This window comes from Schistocerca piceifrons, chromosome 4 (genome assembly GCF_021461385.2).
Source record: "Schistocerca piceifrons isolate TAMUIC-IGC-003096 chromosome 4, iqSchPice1.1, whole genome shotgun sequence".
In the NCBI taxonomy this organism is placed as follows: domain Eukaryota; kingdom Metazoa; phylum Arthropoda; class Insecta; order Orthoptera; family Acrididae; genus Schistocerca; species Schistocerca piceifrons.
The window spans coordinates 2029624-2052700 of NC_060141.1; the positions used below are offsets into that span (position 1 = coordinate 2029624).

Below are 23077 nucleotides of genomic sequence, written 5' to 3' on the forward strand. Positions count from 1 at the left end.
AGGCGTTCAAAAAGAAACGAGCCGGAGTCTGGAATGCGCAAACCAGAGGAGGGTAATGTCGTGGCGCGCGTAGCGAGGTGTGGAAGTTCACTGCCCGCCGCTAGATGGCATGCATGCACGTCACGTGACTATACACAGCCAGCAGCAACATGCATCAATCGTCGAACGGTGCCAGATGCATTGCAAACGGAGACGTGGAGGCGTCGGAAGAAGAGCAAAGAGGTGTAGGTCGTTTTCTGACAGCGGAAGGAGTCGGAGGAACGGACATTCACCGGCGAGTGTCACAAGAGTAGGGCGAGCGCCGCACGACCCTTGCAAGGGCCGAGGCGCGGCCCGAGCGCTTCGGGCGAGGGCGGCCGTCGTCAGCCGACGGCGCGCGGTCTGTGCAGCACCACGCTGCCTGCATCACCGGTGACGTCGTCCAGCTGGTGGGTCCACTCACTGCCCAGGACCGCCGAGTGACGGTGGAGGCCAGGGTCCCCTCGAAGAGGCCCTCCAGGGGCGAACGGCTCGCCTCGGACGACGACGTCCAGCTGTGCGTGCCGACCCTGCTGACATCGCAGCCCCGGGAATTTTATGAGGCAGCCATTCACCCGCCTTGTGTCACAGTGGGACAAGCGTCTCGACAGCCAGGGTCAGTACTTCTAACATACACGTAATGGTTTCTGCAATTATGCCTCCGGCTCGTGTCTTTTTGAACGTCCGTCACAACGAGAGGCTGCACAGTTACCAAAAACGTATTACGAAAAACCACACATACCCGCCGCAAATTGCAGTCTGACAACTAACATAAAACAGGAAGATTGTGGGTGAAGTAAATTTTGTTTGTGTTCTTACATAACAAATGCATACAACGTAGCTTAGCAAATTTTGTATAGCCACGTGACGCGTGCGTATGTCGTAGGCTAGTATATTGAAACAGAGTCAAAGAGATTCCTCCACCATAAAACAAACTAAAATACCGTAAGTAATGAAATCCAGGACTAAAACAGATGATCATGAAATCGATTTCCGTATTATGACGCATCATACAAAATATATATTGTAACCTCCCCACAAAAATTTTAAAAAGAAAATGACAATATTTAATACAAATGGGAGCCAAGTGTAACCTCCCGTAATGAAATTTACTGACAATGACAATTAAACAAAAATTAGCAATCTGACTCACAAATAAAAATGAAAAACAATTCAGTGCTAATGAAAATCAGTGGCAGTGAAAATTCAATTAAACCGAAATATCGGTCTTTGGCCCTGTGCATAAATCAGAATTAAATTCTTACCTCATTGTAACTGCTAACCAGATTTCTGCTCTTATTGTTCCGCACTGCTTGGAGGAACTGCATTGCAAATAATAATATTCCTTTTTTTTGTAATTTAACTGAAATTTGTCTTTAAGGGAAGTGGAATGAAATTTTTTTTTGTAAAATGCTTTGAAATCAAAATTATTATTAGGGCGCTTGTTGGAAATTAATTACAATAAATAAACTTTACATTATCTGATGATTAGCTTAATTAGCAATATACCTCATTCAGCATCTTGACCAGTGTTGCCGACAGACTACATCACACAACCGCACTGGGCTGCTACTACTGACCGACCGCTCTGCATGACGACTACAACTGAACAGCTCTCAACGACAACTAACTGAGTACTGCTCTCAACTAGACAGAGCTACAGACTCGCAACGACTTACTGACAGACTGAGAAGCGCTCACAACACTCGCGCGGTCAAGCGCATACTCTCTGGTCACAGATGCTACAATGCCTCGCCATCGCTGCTATGTTACATACGTGTTTCATAACCCTCCACTGGGGGGGCAAAAATTTGGCAGCGATGGTGAGTCATTTGGACTTGCCAATCGCGGCAAAATTTTTCTTTAATTAACAAACTTCTACAACTTACAGAATATTTAGATGTAGTACATGAATTAAATGTTGTGCACACGCACTAATATATCAGACAAAGACAAAATGTGAGTACAAAACATAGTAGCAAATCAGAAAAATGTATATACAAATTATTTGACAGATAACAAAGTGCACAGGCACTGAAAAAATTCTTTAGCATATTCAGAACAAATAAACAGACTGGCAAAAAATATTATGTTGACAAGTGACATGAGTGCACATGCACTGCAGTTGAGAACATATCAGTAACAAATGACATAAGTGCATACGCACTGAAGTATTGAATATACAGAATGAGTACAAATCATATTGAAAAATGGGAAAAGTGCACAGGCACTGAAGTTCAGTAGAAAACATATTAACACACAACATAAGTGCACATGCACTGTAATTCAGAACATATCATTAAAATAAAATACTAAAAAAAATGTATATACAATATAAAAGACAAGAGTGCACATACTGTACTTGAGAACAAATCGAAAAAATGTCTTAGGTATTTTTGCAATAAATAAACATAATGGCAAAATCATATCGACAAGTGACATAACTGTACTCGCACTGGAGTTCAGCGAATCAAAAATATGTATAGTCATGAACATAAATAATGTTAGCAAAAAATTATTTTCACTATGTGACAAGAATTAGGATAGGAAAGGGAAGGATTGCATCATGGTTGTAGCACTTTAGATTGCACACAGCTGTTCTGAAAGTCCATATCTTTCCACAGAAGTACAACACCAAGTGACACAATTTGCAGTTCTTTTCCCAACAGAGTTAGCCAAGACACTGAACTCTCGTAGTAATATTTCATGTTCTCATTTTGGCAGTACATTAGGTACACCAAACAGTGGGACCATAATAACGTCTTCATCGCTCATGGTGGTGGACAGCATGTCGTGTCAACACCACGCTTTACAAGGCACACCAACGTAGAAGTAGTGCAAACCCAAAGTTAGTGCTCCATGATCACTAGGATGGACAGGACAAATGAACATTGCAGTAATTCAGGGTAGTTAGCTCATGAGGTGAAGGACATTAAGTCACATAATATTGATAATTACAGTTTGCATTTGGGGTATTCATAGCCCCGTGTTGAACATTTCTGTACCATGAATGTAGTATTACAGAAACTGTTCACAAAATTAAATTATTGGCATCATGGGTAATCGTATTACAATATTTAGTATGACAGAATTGAATATTACAGAACATTACACTCATTCTTGGCACTCAGTGGCCAGCAAGTACTGAATAGTACACAACATTACACTTATTATTGGCACTCAGTGGCCAGCAAATATGGAATACTAATTGTTGGCACTTGGCATAATATATTGAGTTATACAAATTATTGGCATTCATTGGCCAGTGACCAAAACATGAAAAGTCATAATTGAAAACAGAAGCTAATTAATGGCATAATTAATAACCTAATTCATTGATTGACATAAATTATTGGCACTCAGTGCCCAGCAATTATTGAATAGTATAAAACATTATTCCTCATTCAGGATTATTCAGATCATTAAGAAGTAATAACAATTCATTGAGTGACATTTAGATCATTACAAAGTCATTATTAAAAATCAGCTAATTATAGTCATAGCATTAATAACCATGGGCATTATAAGTAGTCTCATTACAATAAACAGTGGCAGTTATTAGCCAGTTACTAGGCATTATTGGGGACTGGTAATATATATTTTGTTTGTTTTTGTGCTAGCAACGCATTGCTTTGGGTAATTACAAGAGAAAGCAAGAAGAGAAAAAAGAGAAAAAAATGGTACTGGGTTGTTCCTGTGTAACGTCATTCGTCATGAGTCAGCTGTAGCAAGGTTATGTAACAAGGCAGTATATGTGATCACATTTATAAATGATAAACACAAATGGGTTAAAAAAAAAATGCAAGTACTAGAACAGGTATAATAAGTAACAGGTTTAGTAAGTATCATGAAAAACTTCTCCTGGAAAAAATACAAAATGGATTATTGACCTGAAAGAAGAAACGCACACTATGCTGAAAAGTAGTGAACTTCGAATTAACAAGTAGTGAAATGTGTATAAAATGTGCTTCATAGCTGTCCTTTCCAAAACTTTCCGTCATCCTACTATGCAATATAACACCTGCTGTCAAAACAAACTGCAACAAATACTTAAATAACTACGTAGCATAAATACATGACTTCAACATTATCCTCATCTGTAAAGAAAAAAACTTCATTGTCAATCACTTCATTATTCATAACTCCATCATTATCATTACCTGTAAAGAAAAACTTCATTATTCATAATAGCATATTCTTCATCATTATTCATCAGTATTCATTATCATCTGCAAAAATATCACTTCATTACTCATTATACAATTATTCCTTATCTCTAGCATATTTCATCACTAAAACTAAGACGTGTAGTTCAGTCTGACAGCCTGCATCAATCACCTTGTATTCTGAAAGAAAAAATTAGTTAAGACTGCTATTCTACGATGAGTATAGTATATTCTTGTTAATGCTTGTTAATCCTGATCCATTTACTCTTCCTCATAAAGTTATTGCATCTTCTATCGTTTATTCCGTAGGTGAAATTCCCATTTCTGTTTAATTTATTTTCTTTACACGTTATTTCTTTCTGAAAATGATGAACAAAGATTAATGTCTTGCATTCAAATCATATACCCACTAAATAATTACTGATTAACGGTAACAGAATCAAGCATACAGCATAACATAACAGAAAACGTAATATGTCAAAAGCATAGACAGTGTTCAAAGACAAAATGTACACGGAATATCACAATGCAGCAGCAAAAAAAAGAAAAGAAAAAAACGTAAAATAGTCACGATGTTGAGACATCATAAGGCAAAAATGTCAAAGTCAACTGGTGTTTTGCAATATCTTAACTAATTCACAGTGCATACAAACAAAACAGGAAAACAATCATACACACAAAAAAATGGAAAATGTGCACGGTCTGACGTGTAACGACAAGAAAAGCGACCTGCTAACCTTACCTTGCCGGGCACTTGCCAAGAAAAAATACGACACTCATCAGTAGGTAATCATATAATTGCATAAGTGGTTATAAAATGTGTAAGTTCGTCTGGAAAAAATATGCACGGTCTGATGTGTAACGACAAGAAAAGCGACCTGCTAACCTTACCTTGCCGGGCACTTGCCAAGAAAAAATACGATACTCATCAGTAGGTAATCATGTAATTGCATAAGTGAATGGCATCATAGCATGTTACATCATAAAGTGATTTCATTCAATGAACGGTTTAATGTTTGAGATATGGTGATTGCCTTTCGATTTTCTGGTTCTCAAAGTTTCGACGTGTACAACATTGGGGTGAGGAATGCTGCGAATCCGATATGGACCTGCGTATAGAAGTTCAAATTTACTGCACTTACCTTTTAATTTACTGGATAAGTAGTGTGTACGTACTAATATTTTCTGTCCAACGTGAAAGTCGCGGCGTGTACAAACCTGTTTTTGCTGTCTTCTCCGGCGCTCTGCGGCACGTTTGATGTTGTTCAGTGCAATGTCAATTATTTCGTGGTGTCTTAGTCGACGATGTCTCGGAAAATTTACTAATTCTTTAATCTTGTTAGGTGGTTCAACGTTTTTCAGTATAACAGACGGAGATAGCATAGTAGATTCATTTGGAATGGAATTAATTACATCTTGGAATGAGAGTATGTGTGTGTCCCAATCAATATGTCTTTTGTGGCAGTATATTCTACACAGTTTACCAATTTCTTTCATTAATCGTTCACAAGGGTTCGAAGAAGCATGATACTTGGATATATAGATCGGAGAAATGTTTCTGGCTCGTAACATGCGTGTCCATACGCTACTACGAAATTGAGATCCATTGTCAGAAATTACTCTCATCACATGCCCTACATGAAATAGAAAATGTTTTACAAATGCTTTCGAAACAGTTTTAGCAGTAGCTTTGCGTAACGGAGTGAAAGTAACAAATTTTGAAGTGAGCTCAACAGCGACAAAGATGTAGCAAAAACCTCTGTTAGTTCTCGGAATCGGACCAAAAATATCTACTGCGGCCATGTGTCTTAACTTAACAGGTACAATGGGATATAAAGGAGGAATATGTGAAGTGGTGTCTGATTTAGCTTTCTGGCAAATTTTACATGACGCTAAAACTCGTCGTATACGTTTCTCCATGTTGTTAAAATAACAGTTCTGTCTCAATATAAGAAAACATTTTCGTGCTCCGTAATGTGCGTAACTTAAATGAGTGTACCAAATTAATTTGTTAACCAGTTCGTCAGGGATGCATAATAACCAATTGTTGCTGTCAGGATGAGAGCGGCGAAACAGAATGTTATTGCGTACAGTGTAATGGTTTCTAATGGTAACATTATTCCTATCTTGCCAAAGCTGTTTAATTTCTTTCCACACGTTGTCTTTACTTTGCTCTTGTGCTATGTCCTGTAATGACGACGAAATAAAGTTTTCAAATGCTACTTGCTGAATGTACATGACACTGAAATTTGTTTTGCAGAAGTTGGTTGCTACGTCTTGCTGATTGTTGCTGAGAGAACGAGATAGTGCGTCTGCTACAACATTTTGTGTGCCGGGAATATGAACTATTGTAAAATTAAATTCCTGTAAATATAGTTTCCATCTACTTAATCTGTCGTGCGTGAATTTAGCTGAAAGTAAAAATTGTATCGCTCTGTGGTCCGTGTACACGGTGGTATGTCTGCCATAAAGAAAATGTCTAAATCTCGTAAAAGCCCAAACAAAACATAATGTTTCCAATTCTGTAACGGAGTAATTTCGTTCAGCAGGTGACAAAATGCGGCTTGCAAATGCGATGTTTTTAATTACTATTGAACCATCTTCTTCAATTTCCTGGAAAATGTGTACGCCTAAAGCGGTGTTAGAACTGTCAGTAGCAATGGAAAAATTTCTGGTAAGATCTGGGTGCGATAAAAGTGGAGCATTTAACAAAGCGTATTTCAAATAACATTTTCAGGGACAAGATTCTGTGTGTCAAAAGTATTGCTTACGTTACTGGAATATGCAACCTGTACTGTATTTAATCAAATTCTATCTGACGAGTAATTATTTTCAGGGGAACACTGTGGAATTTCTACTATTTGTACTGATTTGTTATTTCTTGCTGACGTGTTACGCTATGCATGACAACTATTGTCTGGTTCATTCATGAAAATATGTTGTTGCTGATGCTCTTGCTGCTGAAAAGATCGACTGTTATTAAATGTACGCTGAAAATTGTGCTCATTAATTTTACGTCTGTCGTGAGAGTCACTTGTATACGTCGCATTGTTATATGGATTGAAATATTGTGTTTTCTGTACGTAGTTATTTCATTGCTGCCGTGCGTTACTATTTGTTGTATCAGGGACTGTACGTGCACGCGGCGAAACATTAAAGCTTGGTTGACCTTGTAGACTGCATTGTTGGTTAGGTATGCTAACCGGCTGGTTTTGTTGCTGTAGTTGTGAAAAACGTCTATTGTTAGATAATGTGTTTACTGTTACTGATAATTTTACACGTACTGATAATTAAAATTTTGTCAGTTATTAAAATTACGGCGATAGTTGTCATTACGGGAGTGCCTACTGAAAATTGTCACATTCGGTAAAAAATTTGTCTTATCGGGTTTTCTTTACATATTCTTAATTCTAAATAGAGCAATAGTTAAAGAGCGGTTTTGATAGATATAAAGGATAGTAGAAGAGAAGGCAGCAGTGCAGAAAACTAAAGATGAAACAGCACTACTACAGCTCGGGGCCCTATGCTCGCTACGGCACATCTTCATTAAAGTGTAATGAATCCCCTGAGGTTCATTACGCACTGCAAATACTTTTCAGCTTTTGCCCTACAGGCAATGCCGGTAAAAATTCAGAAATAAATTGCTGTATCCATACTAATTCAAGATTTAGCATTACACGAAATGTTGGTAAAAATTCAAGAGCAAATTGTCGTATCCAGTTCAAAGCTAGTTTCTGCGTTACAGGTAATAGCGGTGAAGGTACAAAAATAAATCGACGTATCCAGTTCAAAGCGTGTACCTGTACGCTGTCATTATTAAATTCTTTACATTTTCTGGCGGATAAAAATTGCTCGTAATCTACGTTCTCGTCATTGAATTTGAAAACACGTTCGGGTTTGTGTGTGAATCTGTTCGTCTGTTTCATTTCGGATTTCAAGTTGCGTAGCTTTTCGGATTTTAATTCGCGTAGTCTCTGTAAATTGCTCACATTATACGCGTTGCGCGAGTCTGACAAATGCTCGCAACGTGGCGGGTTCTGTGACGTATTGGTGACTGAAATAATTGTTAATTCTGTTACTGTAATACTTTCGTCAATTTGGTTGTTGTGTCGTTCACTTTTATTAACAACTCCCGTATTCACAGTGTGTAAAACTTCCACTGACTCTAAATTAACTTCGTCGCGAATCTGTACTGCGTTTTTAGGGCATTGTTCGGTGACTGCATTAATCTTGTCTTTATGTGATTCTGTTGTGCTTACACGTGTACAATTTAATTCTTGTGCAACAGTGCCAACTTTTTCATTACTGTTATTAGCACAAGTCTTAGTATTCACACGTAATTGTTCTTTAATGTCCTGGCATTGCATGATAACACCTGTAATCTGTTTGCTAGCTTGTTTGTTCTGTTCATTACGGTTATCGTGTTTTTCTCTCGGCTGTTTAATACTTTCAGAAAATTGTTTGTTCCGTTCTCTAAATTGTTTGTTCTCTTCTTCCAGTCGTTTGTTCTGCTCATCAAGTTTTTCATTAAGTTGTTTATACTGTTCATTAATTTGTAGCAATATTGCCATAATTTGACCCAATGTAACATTATCTACTCCATTCTCTGTACCGTTTGACGGTGTATTTGCAAGTGTCGCGTTTTGCGTGACCATTTGGTCACTCTGTAATTTACAAAAACGTCTATCAGTCGAATGTACACTATCGGTCACTATTTCGGAATTAAATAGATCCGTCGTACTTTCACTACACTGACCATTTTCATTCGAAAAATTTGTCTGTACATTACTTGAATTTTCTAAATCGGGTGTGTTAAGCTCGGCAGCGCTCATTACAATAGGGCGCCCCGCGTCATCGATTGTCGTCAAGTCAACAGAGGACATAACCGAGTTCGTTTGTTCATCATTAAGACAAAAGTCATCATTAGTGTTTGGAATGCACTGATTGTTATTGAACGCACGATTATCATCATTACACTGCGCGTCACAAGTCCTATCGGAAAAGTTGTTTGAGTCGGTAATTTCATTCATAATACCTCGCGATACACTATTCACAGTGTTTCGCGGCATTTTTACAGTAGTCACAATTATTCACAAAACAATAAGCACAAATGCAAAAGCAACACACAAATACAACAGAGCAACGAATTGCCGTTGACCTGTAGAAAGAAAGTCACAAGTTAATAAAAGCGTAGCGCCAAATCCTAATTATATCTAAGCAAATAAGAGCAGATATCTGACTGTTTTTCGGAAGACTCCCAACGAAATACGATCCTGGACTGGGTGTCGCCAAGTGTAACCTCCCCACAAAAATTTTAAAAAGAAAATGACAATATTTAATACAAATGGGAGCCAAGTGTAACCTCCCGTAATGAAATTTACTGACAATGACAATTAAACAAAAATTAGCAATCTGACTCACAAATAAAAATGAAAAACAATTCAGTGCTAATGAAAATCAGTGGCAGTGAAAATTCAATTAAACCGAAATATCGGTCTTTGGCCCTGTGCATAAATCAGAATTAAATTCTTACCTCATTGTAACTGCTAACCAGATTTCTGCTCTTATTGTTCCGCACTGCTTGGAGGAACTGCATTGCAAATAATAATATTCCTTTTTTTTGTAATTTAACTGAAATTTGTCTTTAAGGGAAGTGGAATGAAATTTTTTTTTGTAAAATGCTTTGAAATCAAAATTATTATTAGGGCGCTTGTTGGAAATTAATTACAATAAATAAACTTTACATTATCTGATGATTAGCTTAATTAGCAATATACCTCATTCAGCATCTTGACCAGTGTTGCCGACAGACTACATCACACAACCGCACTGGGCTGCTACTACTGACCGACCGCTCTGCATGACGACTACAACTGAACAGCTCTCAACGACAACTAACTGAGTACTGCTCTCAACTAGACAGAGCTACAGACTCGCAACGACTTACTGACAGACTGAGAAGCGCTCACAACACTCGCGCGGTCAAGCGCATACTCTCTGGTCACAGATGCTACAATGCCTCGCCATCGCTGCTATGTTACATACGTGTTTCAATATATACATACAGTAATATATGACACATCATATATACAGAAATCTATTTCATGATCATGTGGCCGGCCGTGGTGGACGAGCGGTTCTAGGCGCTACAGTCTGGAACCGCGCGACCGCTACGCTCGCAGGTTCGAATCCTGCTTCGGGCATGGATGTGTGTCATCTCCTTAGGTTAGTTACGTTTAAGTAGTTCTAAGTTCTAGGGGACTCACGACCTCAGAAGTTAAGTCCCATACTGCTCAGAGCCATTTGAACCATCATCATCTGACTACAAAAAATTTGACATATGCACGTGACTACAATAATTTTTCCCCGGCCCAGAACCTGTCTACGAGTATAAAGACAAGGCTTCCGATCCAGATTCTATACCAGTCAGGTTCCTTTCAGACTATGCTCCAGACTGAGCAATCAGATACAACCGCTCGCTCGTAGAAAGATCCGTACCCAAAGACTGAGAAGTTGTACAAGTCACACCAGTACCCAAGAAAGGAAATAGGAGTAATCCGCTGAGTTACAGACCCGTATCACTCAACGTCGATTTGCGCAGGGATTTTGGAACATATACTGTGCTCGAACATGATGTTCTAGCAGACGGCATTTCCCGATGTAAGCGAGAAATCCGCCGAAAAGTCACCGTAAATACAAATCAACCCATTATTAACGAACTGTTTTTCGATCTAAAAAGCAAATCAAAATGTAACTAACTTAATTACAGACCACTAATGATGCTTTACCTCAATAAAGCGAAACGTATCTGGTGACAAAAACACTCATTTTTTGTAGTTGCAACAACGGATCAAAAATACCATCATGAATTAGGAATCACCTCGAAGAAACGATTTATTGACAAACAGCCAACAAGGATTCAGAAACCATTGTTCTCCTGAAACACAACTAGCTCTTTATTGTCGTGAGGTAGTGATTGCTATCGACAGTGGACGTCAAATTGATTCCATATTTTTAGATGTCCAGAAGATTTTTGACACCATTCCTCACAAGCGGTTTCTAATTAAATTGCCTGTTTATGGAGTATCGTCTCAGTTTTGTGACTGGATTCGTGATTTCCTGTCAGAAAGGTCACAGTTTGTGATAACTGACAGGAAGCTATCAAGTAAAACGGAAGTAATATCTGACGTTCCCCAACGAAGTATTGTAGGCTCCCTGTTGTTCCAGATCCACATAAACGATGTATGAGACAATCTGAACAGCCGTCTTATACTTTTTGCAGATCCTGTAATTTACCGTCATGAAGAGTCATCAGATGATGAGAACGAATTGCTAAATGATTTAGATAAAACATGTGTACGGTGTAAAAAGCGGTACTTGACACTAGATGATGAAAAGTGTGAAGTTATCCACACGGGCACTAAAACCAATCCGCTAAATTTCAGTTACACGATTAATCACTGAAATCTAAAGGCTGTAAACACAGCTGAGTACTTAGGGATTTCAGATACGAACAACTTAATTGGAACGGTCACATAGGTAAAGTTGTGGGGAAATCACAGCAAAGATTGCGATTTATTCGCAGAACAGTTCGAAAATGTAACTAGTGCACTAAAGAGACTACTTACACTAAACTTTTCCGCCTTCTTCTGGAGTATTCCTGTGCGGAGAGGGATTTGCATCAGGTAGGATCGTTGGAGAACGTCGAAAAAGTTCAAAGAAGGGCAGCTTGGTTTGTGTTATCACGAAATAGGGGAGAGGGTGCCACGCTTATGACACAAAAGTTGGGGTCGCAATTGTTACAACAAAGGCGTTTTTCTCTGCGGCGGGATCTTCTCATGAAATTTCATTCATCAACTTTCTCCTCAGAATGTGATATGATGTTTTGTCGACGCCCATCTACATAGGAGGAAATCACCATCATAATAAAATAAATCAGATCTCACGCGGAAAGATTGAGGTGTTTGTCCTTCCGCGTGCTGTTCGAGAGCGGAGCTGTGGAGAAGTGGCTTAAAAGTGGTTCAGTGAACCCTGCGCCAGGCAGGCGCTCCATTGCGGATTGCAGAGGAACCACGCAGATGTAGATTTTACGTTAGTTGACAAATTGTACGTTGCGGCGCCCGGTACGAGTGGGTTCTCATAATGTTTCGTTGGTAATTGTGTAACCTGTGACGGTTGTGTTACTAACGTCACATTTTTGTAACCATTTGTAGTTGCTTCTTTTGTTGTTGTTGTTGTTGTCGTCTTCAGTCCTGAGACTGGTTTGATGCAGCTCTCCATGCTACTCTATCCTGTGCAAGCTTCTTCATCTCCCAGTACCTACTGCAACCTACATCTTTCTGAATCTGCTTAGTGTATTCATCTCTTGGTCTCCCCCTACGATTTTTACCCTCCACGCTGCCCTCAAATACTAAATTGGTGATCCCTTGATGCCTCAGAACATGTCCTACCAACCGATCCCTTCGTCTGGTCAAGTTGTGCCACAAACTTCTCTTCTCCCCCAATCCCAATTGCCAGTCTACATTTTATATCCTCTCTACTTCGACCACCATCAGTTATTTTGCTCCCCAAATAGCAAAACTCCTTTACTACTTTAAGTGTCTCATTTCCTAATCTAATACCCTCAACATCACCCGACTAAATTCGACTACATTCCATTATCCTCGTTTTGCTTTTGTTGATGTTCATCTTATATCCTCCCTTCAAGACACTATCCATTCCGTTCAACTGCTCTTCCAAGTCCTTTGCTGTCTCTGATAGAATTACAATGTCATCGGCGAACCTCAACGTTTTTATTTCTTCTCCATGGATTTTAATACCAACTCCGAATTTTTCTTTTGTTTCCTTTACTGCTTGATCAATATACAGATTGAATAGCATCGGGGAGAGGCTACAACAACCCTGTCTTACTCCCTTCCCAACCACTGCTTCTCTTTGATGCCCCTCGACTCTTATAACTGCCATCTGGTTTCTATACAAATTGTAAATAGCCTTTCGCTCCCTGTATTTTACCCCTGCCACCTTTAGAATTTGAAATTGCTTCCTTTACCCGTTCTAATTAAAATTGAAGATGGTGTGCAGCGCAGACTGAAACTGGTAGTCGGTAGTAAAAGAAGTGGTCCAGATGGTGTTTATTTATTATAACAACAGAGATAACGGTTTCCTACGACACAGTGTCATTTACAAAAATAAAATAACATTGACGCAAGCACCTAATCACGAAGAGAAATCAGGAAGTAAAACATACGTAATCTGTAGTCCATTGTACACGGAATACCCTTTTGTACCAATGCGTTCCTCTTACCTTTCAACGAAAACAGCATCCGCCGCAACATTGGATTATGTTTACTGTTGCCGAAAAGCACAAAGTGGTCTGTGAAGTGGTCAAAATCTTTAACAGTGACCGTCCGTATGATTTCAGGGTCTCTTATCATTACGAGTGGCACAGAAAACAGGAAGAATCCTCCGTAGGCGTGAGGGTCGAGTTTCCGGTACAGCTGGACGATGACGTCGTGCATGGCCAACCTGCGGAACGCCAGTGGCAGCATGTTCCCCACGAAAGGCAGCGGCCGCAGGAAGGGCGCCCCCTGCCGCGCAAAGTGTCTGCTCCAGCGGCGCCACCACACCGCCGCCACCAGCACCACCACCACCACCAGCAGCGTCCACCAGTCAGGCGACATCCTCTGCAGAAAGCAGACACGCATGGAGCAATTTGTGAGAATAATCTGGCAATGTGGAGGTGCTGTTCATATGATCAAAGAATGATTCACTAAAGACAAGATCAGAATCACTGAAGATCATCATTATCAGTAATTGGACGTCAGTTGCTGGATAAAGGCCTCCAGCAGATTTTCTCACGTATTTTCACCTACAAGTGAGTATGATACTACTGCATATTTTTTAATATCATTAGGCTGGTCGAGGGATAACGTCTTTAGTTACGAATCCAAACGACGCGAGTCTTAGGTTCGAGACCCGCATGGGTAGCCGCTCGAGTTAACCTGACCGCTTCTGGCAAGGGCAGCCATGCCAACGCCGGATCGAATCTGCTTGATGCCCCTTGTACAAAACCTGGAAAACATTACATGAGTGTCGTTCAATAAGTAATGCCCTACATTTTTTTAAAGCCATTTATATACATCGACAAAGTTCTTGTTGGTGCTTCACATCTGATGTTTGTTCCATGCACCAGAGAAGTTTCGAACCGTTCTGGCAGATGGCAGAGCCGTAGTACAGCGTCAAAATGGCGTCTAATACGACTCACGTTACAAGCAGCCTGCTGTTATTGAATTCATGTGTCCTGAAAGAAAAACCGTGGTGAATATCCATAAACGTTTGTGTACAGTATATGGCGATGTTGCATTTGTACAGATGGGGGATGGGTAAAGAAAGTTATAGACCCAGGAACTTCTTGATTATCAGCCACGCGCGGGAGTCCTGTCACAGCCACTGCTCTAGACATGCTGAATCGTGCGGGTGCCACTATTCGTCCCGACCGGTGCATCACAGCTCGACAATTGACTCAACATTTGTCAGGCAGCATTGGAAGTGCGTCTGCAATGATCGAGACTCTCGGATATTCGAAGAGGTGCTCGTGATGGGTCCCACGAATGCTCACAGCGGACCACAAGATTGAAAGAGAGGCCATTTCATGTGAGTTGTTGGAGCTTAAAGATTCTCTACCGGGACCACACTTTGAAATGAACAAGTGTCAGTCATTCAGCGAAAACATGGCGACGGCTACAGGACAGGACAAGAGCTTTTACCAGCAGGGAATACATGCTCTTCCACAACATTGGCGTATGGCCATAGAACGTGATGGGGACTACGTACAAAAATAGGACACGGACATGTTGACGTATATTGTCACTAATTCTAACTCTTAACGATAGATATGATGTGAGACAAAAATGTGGGGCATAACTTAGTGAACGACCATCGTAGAAATAGAAAAAAGGCGCGCGTTTCGATTTAAATCCCGCTAAACCTTGTGCAAAATGTACCGATGCATACCTTCCAATGCTGCGCTAGCATTCCAGTCACAAACTTAAATGCTACGTGCCGGTAAACAGTGAACCGGAGAACGACGCATTTTCACCTACTGTTTGTGTGGTCTGTTTAGCATATGACGGTGATCTTGTCCAGATTCCAGAGTAAAATAAGATGGGCAGCACTGCAGGAGTTATGTTTATGATATTTCAACCGGTCTAATGACATACAGGGTGACCATTATTGACCTATATGAAATAAAATCGTCATAGCTTCTGAACGGTTTGCGTTAGGACGTTCAAACTGCACCGTTGGTTGCGTGGCATGATGCGAATTAGTAAGAGAAGCCCACTTTCATCTGGATTGATTCATCAATAAGCAAAATTGGCCCATTCTGGGGGACTGAGAATCCGCATTTTGCGATCGAGAAGTCTCTTCACCCGCAATGGGTGACCGTGTCGTGTGCCACGGAGTAATCGGTGCTATATTCCTCTATGGCGTGGTGACTACCGAAAGGTGCGTGAACGTTTTGGAAGATGATTTCATCCCCATTATGAAAAGTAATCCTGAGTTCGGCAAGCCGTGGCTCATGCAAGACGGAGCTCGGCCCCATCGAAGCAGGCGAGTGTTCGGTGTCCTGGAGGGGCACTTTAGAGGCCGCATTCTGGGTCTGAGGTACCCAGAGGCCACTGGCGCGGACCTCGCTTGGCCGCCATATTCTCCAGATCCGAATACATGTGATTCTTTGTTGTGGGGCTACTGTATTGAAGACAAGGTGAAGCAATAACCCCAAAACCACTGCTGAGCTGAAAACAGCCATTCAGGAGGTCATCGACAGCATCACTGTTCCGACACTTCAGCGGGTCATGCATAATTTGGCTATTCGCTTGCGCCAATCTCCAATGATGGCAGGCATATCGAAGATGTCATAACCTAAATCTCAATATCTGTGGTGACGTTTACATGTTGAATAAAGTGTGTGTATGCCGTAGTTTGTAATTAATTTACCTTTTTCTGATGCTGTTGTTGTTATGGTCTTCAATCCTGAGACTGGTTTGATGCAGCTCTCCATGCTACTCTATCCTGTGCAAGCTTCTTCATCTCCCAGTACCTACTGCAACCTACATCCTTCTGAATCTGCTTAGTGTATTCATCTCTTGGTCTCCCCCTACGATTTTTACCCTCCACGCTGCCCTCCAATACTAAATTGGTGATCCCTTGATGCCTCAGAACATGTCCTACCAACCGATCCCTTCTTCTGGTCAAGTTGTGCCACAAACTCCTCTTCTCCCCAATCCTATTCAATACTTCCTCATTAGTTATGTGATCTACCCATCTAATCTTCAGCATTCTTCTGTAGCACCACATTTCGAAAGCTTCTATTCTCTTCTTGTCCAAACTATTTACCGTCCATGTTTCACTTCCATACATGGCTACACTCCATACAAATACTTTCAGAAATGACTTCCTGACACTTAAATCTATACCCGATGTTAACAAATTCCTCTTCCTCAGAAACGCTTTCCTTGCCATTGCCAGTCTACATTTTACACTCCTGGAAATTGAAATAAGAACACCGTGAATTCATTGTCCCAGGATGGGGAAACTTTATTGACACATTCCTGGAGTCAGATACATCACATGATCACCCTGACAGAACCACAGGCACATAGACACAGGCAACAGAGCATGCACAATGTCGGCACTAGTACAGTGTATATCCACCTTTCGCAGCAATGCAGGCTGCTATTCTCCCATGGAGACGATCGTTGAGATGCTGGATGTAGTCCTGTGGAACGGCTTGCCATGCCATTTCCACCTGGCGCCTCAGCTGGACCAGCGTTCGTGCTGGACGTGCAGACCGCGTGAGACGACGCTTCATCCAGTCCCAAACATGCTCAATGGGGGACAGATCCGGAGATCTTGCTGGCCAGGGTAGTTGACTTACACCTTCTAGAGCACGTTGGGTGGCACGGGATACATGCGGACGTGCATTGTCCTGTTGGAACAGCAAGTTCCCTTGCCGGTCTAGGAATGGTAGAACGATGGGTTCGATGACGGTTTGGATGTACCGTGTACTATTCAGTGTCCTCTCGACGATCACCAGTGATGTACGGCCAGTGTAGGAGATCGCTCCCCACACCATGATGCCGGGTGTTGGCCCTGTGTGCCTCGGTCGTATGCAGTCCTGATTGTGGCGCTCACCTGCACGGCGCCAAACACGCATACGACCATCATTGGCACCAAGGCAGAAGCGACTCTCATCGCTGAAGATGACACGTCTCCATTCGTCCCTCCATTCACGCCTGTCGCGACACCACTGGAGGCGGGCTGCACGATGTTGGGGCGTGAGCGGAAGATGGCCTAACGGTGTGCGGGACCGTAGCCCAGCTTCATGGAGACTGTTGCGAATGGTCCTCGCCGATACCCCAGGAGCAACAGTGTCCCTAATTTGCTGGGAAGTGGCGGTGCGGTCCCCTACGGCACTGCGTAGGATCCTACGGTCTTGGCGTGCATCCGTGCGTCGCTGCGGTCCGGTCCCAGGTCGACGGGCACGTGCACCTTCCGCCGACCACTGGCGACAACATCGATGTACTGTGGAGACCTCACGCCCCACGTGTTGAGCAATTCGGCGGTACGTCCACCCGGCCTCCCACATGCCCACTATACGCCCTCGCTCAAAGTCCGTCAACTGCACATACGGTTCACGTCCACGCTGTCGCGGCATGCTACCAGTGTTAAAGACTGCGATGGAGCTCCGTATGCCACGGCAAACTGGCTGACACTGACGGCGGCGGTGCACAAATGCTGCGCAGCTAGCGCCATTCGACGGCCAACACCGCGGTTCCTGGTGTGTCCGCTGTGCCGTGCGTGTGATCATTGCTTGTACAGCCCTCTCGCAGTGTCCGGAGCAAGTATGGTGGGTCTGACACACCGGTGTCAATGTGTTCTGTTTTCCATTTCCAGGAGTGTATATCCTCTCTACTTCGACCATCATCAGTTATTTTGCTCCCCAAATAGCAAAACTCCTTTACTACTTTAAGTGTCTCATTTCCTAATCTAATACCCTCAACATCACCCGACTTAATTCGACTACATTCCATTATCCTCGTTTTGCTTTTGTTGATGTTCATCTTATATCCTCCCTTCAAGACACCATCCATTCCATTCAACTGCTCTTCCAAGTCCTTTGCTGTCTCTGACAGAATTACAATGTCATCGGCGAACCTCAAAGTTTTTATTTCTTCTCCATGGATTTTAATACCAACTCCGAATTTTTCTTTTGTTTCCTTTACTGCTTGCTCAATATACAGATTGAATAACATCGGGGAGAGGCTACAACCCTGTCTTACTCCCTTCTTAACCACTGCTTCCCTTTCATGTCCCTCAACTCTTATAACTGCCATCTAGTTTCTGTACAAATTGTAAATAGCCTTTCGCTCCCTGTATTTTACCCCTGCCGCCTTTAGAATTTGAAAGAGAGTATTCCAGTCAACATTGTCAAAAGCTTTCTCTAAGTCACCAAATGCTAGAAACGTAGGTTTGCCTTTCCTTAATCTTTCTTCTAAGATAAGTCGTAAGGTCAGTATTGCCTCACGTGTTCCAACATTTCTACGGAATCCAAACTGATCTTCCCCGAGGTCGGCTTCTACTAGTTTTTCCATTCGTCTGTAAAGAATTCGTGTTAGTATTTTGCAGCTGTGGCTTATTAAACTGATTGTTCGGTAATTTTTACATCTGTCAAAACCTGCTTTCTTTGGGATTGGAATTATTATATTCTTCTTGAAGTCTGAGGGTATTTCGCCTGTTTCATACATCTTGCTCAGCAGGTGGTAGAGTTTTGTCAGGACTGGCTCTCCCAAGGCCGTCAGTAGTTCCAATGGAATGTTGTCTACTCCGGGGGCCTTGTTTCGACCCAGGGCTTTCAGTGCTCTTTCAAACTCTTCACGCAGTATCGTATCTCCCATTTCGTCTTCATCTACATCCTCTTCCATTTCCATAATATTGTCGTCAAGTTCATCGCCCTTGTATAGACCCTCTATGTACTCCTTCCACCTTTCTGCTTTCCCTTCTTTGCTTAGAACTGGGTTTCCATCTGAGCTCTTGATGTTCATACAAGTGGTTCTCTTATCTCCAAAGGTCTCTTTAATTTTCCTTTAGGCAGTATCTATCTTACCCCTAGTGAGATAAGCCTCTACATCCTTACATTTGTCCTCTAGCCATCCCTGCTTAGCCATTTTGCACTTCCTGTGGATCTCATTTTTGAGACGTTTGTATTCCTTTTTGCCTGCTTCACTTTTTCTGATATAGTTCAATAATTGTCGCCATGTATATCGACTTAAAACTGAACTGCTGCGGATATTGTCCGAAATCGTTGGCTAAAAAGTTTCCTGTGCGTGGCTTCGCATTTCTAAATTGCTCTCTTACTACCTTAACAGGATAGCTGACGAGTTCAAACGTATTTGCTGGCGAGTGTTTTTGCGTTTTTTGTGGTCGATCATTTAGCTACAGCGCAGCAGTACCACGCGGTAGACGATTATTGCAGAACAATTCACAGTATTCTGCAATACTGCCCGATGGCGGCGTCTGTTCACATGGTTTTGATGCACAGAGATGCCATAATCGAAGCTGATCCGCTGCCGATTAGTCGTCTGTCTGAAGATACACAGGAAGCCCGGAATAAAGCAATAAGGGTATCTGGCGACGCCGAGATTTAGGAGCAAATATTCCGGCGACAAAACGATGTATGATATACTCCATCGGCTTCTGGCATGTTCGGACTCACTCATCTCGAGTTCAAGGAAATGACAGAGAAGATAAACATAGGCAACCTGAAGTGAAAGATCTGCCTTTCGAACCATCTCCCAGTGCAAAACCGGACAGCGACTCTCCTGATAGCGCTGTTGACGCAAACGAGGAATTTTATTACGATTTTGACTGAAAAATGTAAAATGCCGAATAAAATGTTTCAAAGTGGCAATTTTGACCTCTACTTCGCTATCAGTGACCTTAAAATACGATATACTCAAAGTTTTACTCGAATCTGCTGCTTTATGGTTTCTGATCAGCCAAAATATTCGCCATTTGGAATTCTGCAATTCCGACATCGGATTCGTAATCAGTAACCCCAGAAATCCAATAAGAACGCAGTTTTGTAGAATTTTATATCCAATTTTCTATTACGTCTAGGTTTCGAATCGAGATGGCCCACTGTGGGACGGGTTAACGATGAGAGGTGAGCATGCCGGTCAGCCCGGACATGGTTTTTAGGCGCTTTCTCACATCCCAGGAGGTGAAGAACAGGCTGTTTCCCACGTTCCGCCTCAGATACTCGATACGCAAACATTTAGTGCACTTTCTCATACTTGCACAAAAAGTTTACTCTATACGCATGTACACTGGGTATACCTCTTCGGCTCTGTTTTCATTTATTTATTTGGAACATGCTCCGTTACAATATTTGCTATAGAACTTGTATACACTGTGTGTGTGTATGTGTGTGTGTGATTGTAGAGTGTAGTGTAACATTTATCTTATGTGATGATGACGGTGATGATGATCCTGATGATGAGAGAAGGGAGAGGGTGAAACCCGCTGCGTTGCCGGCACACGGCCCGCTGCTCGCGAGTAACACCGAGGGTGCCTCCAGGCTTTGCGACCCCAGCCGGCGAACGGGTCACCATCAGTAGTGTCATAAGCACTCCACGAGGCACTGCGGAAAGGTGCAAAGGACTGTGGCGCAAAACCTGGCCACCAAGTTCTTAACGCCATCATGTCCCCTCCCCTTTCCGACTCTCGATTAACTGGTTAATTACCTGCTGGTTTCTAATGAACGTATTATTCTAATCCCATGACTGTGATTCGGGACGACGACGGTTCAATCCCGCGTCCGGCCATCCTGATTTAGGTTTTCTGTGGTTTCCCTAAATCGCTCCAGGCAAATGCCGGGATGGTTCCTGTGAAAGGGCACGGCCGACTTCCTTCCCCGTCCTTTCCTAATCCGATGAGACCGATGACCTCGCTGTCTGGTCTCCTCCCCCAAAGAAACCAACCCCCCCCCCCCCATGACTGTGTGATATAGGGACCATTCTAGTCTTCATAGCTCTGATTTGATAACAATATGAAATTTTTTTCTATGACAACTAATGTTTTAGTTCGAGAAGTACAACTGCAACGTGTGAGGTTACCAGATAATTCGATGATTACTGTCATGATTGCTTTCATCATCTTCACTTTGCTGCTGCTACGCATGTGACTAAAGGAAAGGTATATGTTCTTTGATCATTTTTAGAACCATCTGCCCAAATATAGTAATTATGTAGTTCCTTCCATATATAGGGAATACTTTTAGATTTAATGTCGGAAAACTCCAGTTTGTCGATAATCACATTGAAATTAAGTTAATTGCTGAAACCTTTATTTGACAGCAGAAATCGTGTTACTTTTATTTATTTATTTATTTGCGCTTAGCAACGATGCTCGTAAAATGTGCAATCTGGAGATAAAACACTACTCAAAATGCAGGGATGTTAATGTCTGCCGTTAAAATCCAAGTGTGCACTTTAGAGATGACTTGGTCAGACTGTTGTGAATCATATGGGAGTTACATAGCTTCTGATTAGTATCTCCCTCATTTTTGTGTGTCGTGTTTAATAAACTACCAGAAAGACCATATGCAGTATGCAATATAGTAATAAAAACTGATTGCAACTTATCATGGTAACGGTTCAAAAAAGTCTGCCTTCTTAAGGTAAAATACCCCAAATCGTTACTAATTGGCAAGAGAAAGGTAAAAACTCATTCAGTGCCACACTTAAGTCAATATTTTTGACAGAAGCAGAAAAAAAGGGATTAATATGTGTGCAACTCAGTAAAGGTTGTGTCTATACATCCACTGACTTGGGAATAGAAGTAGCGACATAATGGTGGAGAGATTTTCATTCGATGTCTTTACTGATTGTTGATCTGCCTTCGAGATGCTATTCTACAGAGGAGGGAGAAGTACTGTCGCCACCAGTAATTGAAGCGACAGCAAGCACAGTTTGCAATTTCATGTCCAAACACTTTACCCCTATGATAGCAGCAATCTGCTACAAACCTTTCCTTCTTGTCGCCTCAATTGTAGATTCGTCAGCTAAACAGCGACGTAAATAGCGAAACCAGATGCAGTTTTTGTTGAAAATTATTCATTTGATTCCTTCTGTATCATCCTCTAAGGGAGAATCATTCTGGACATTTAATGAGAATGATACGATTTAGTGAGTGAATTTTGAAGGAAACTTTTGCACAAGTCCAGGAAGTAATTCGAAGGCCACATTGCGGCCAAATGTATGCTGCAATGTTGCCAATTCTCCATTAGACTGGTGACAGGCAGAAGACACCTGCTAACTCGAAAAGTCTCTTCAGCTTCTAACTATAGGACAAGCTAGCCCCGGTTGCTACTACTTTGGCGGGGACCTGAGTTGACAAACGTAAAGGCCAATTAGCCACCGATTGCAACTTGAACATCAGATATAAATATCGGGGGAATAATTTACGGGGCCCTCCTTTTAAGTAGCTGTCGTAGCAATTTTTCTTATTACGTCTTATAAGAACTGCTAACTAAAATAAGTTATTCTCCAGAAGCGATTAGGTTCTGTAGTACCATCTGACGCAGTTAACAGAATGAGTAAATAATATTATATTTGCTATTAAATACGTGAAAATAATTTTTATGAAGTACAGTTTCTTTCGCACTACTGCTGACACAGAATAAAACAGATGAAACCACAATATAACACTGATTAAAAAACACGAACATCAAGAAAGACATCTCATAAACTGCGAATAACACATTGTTCATCTACATCGCGCAAGCCGTGTATTAGTGTGTGATACAGGGCAGTTTCTACATCAATATCACT

The 23077-nt window shown here is 41.6% G+C and overlaps 1 protein-coding gene across 1 annotated transcript in view; it reads right to left on the minus strand.

Annotated features, from left to right (window-relative positions):
• LOC124794836 (cytochrome P450 9e2-like) overlaps positions 1–23077 on the minus strand; it is a 130072-nt gene that overhangs the window by 71360 nt on the left and 35635 nt on the right. Inside the window, exon 2 of the mRNA XM_047258501.1 lies at positions 13489–13867. Within this exon, the coding sequence (XP_047114457.1) occupies positions 13489–13864 (376 nt within the window). The 5' untranslated portion in view covers positions 13865–13867. The remainder of the gene's footprint in view (positions 1–13488; positions 13868–23077) is intronic.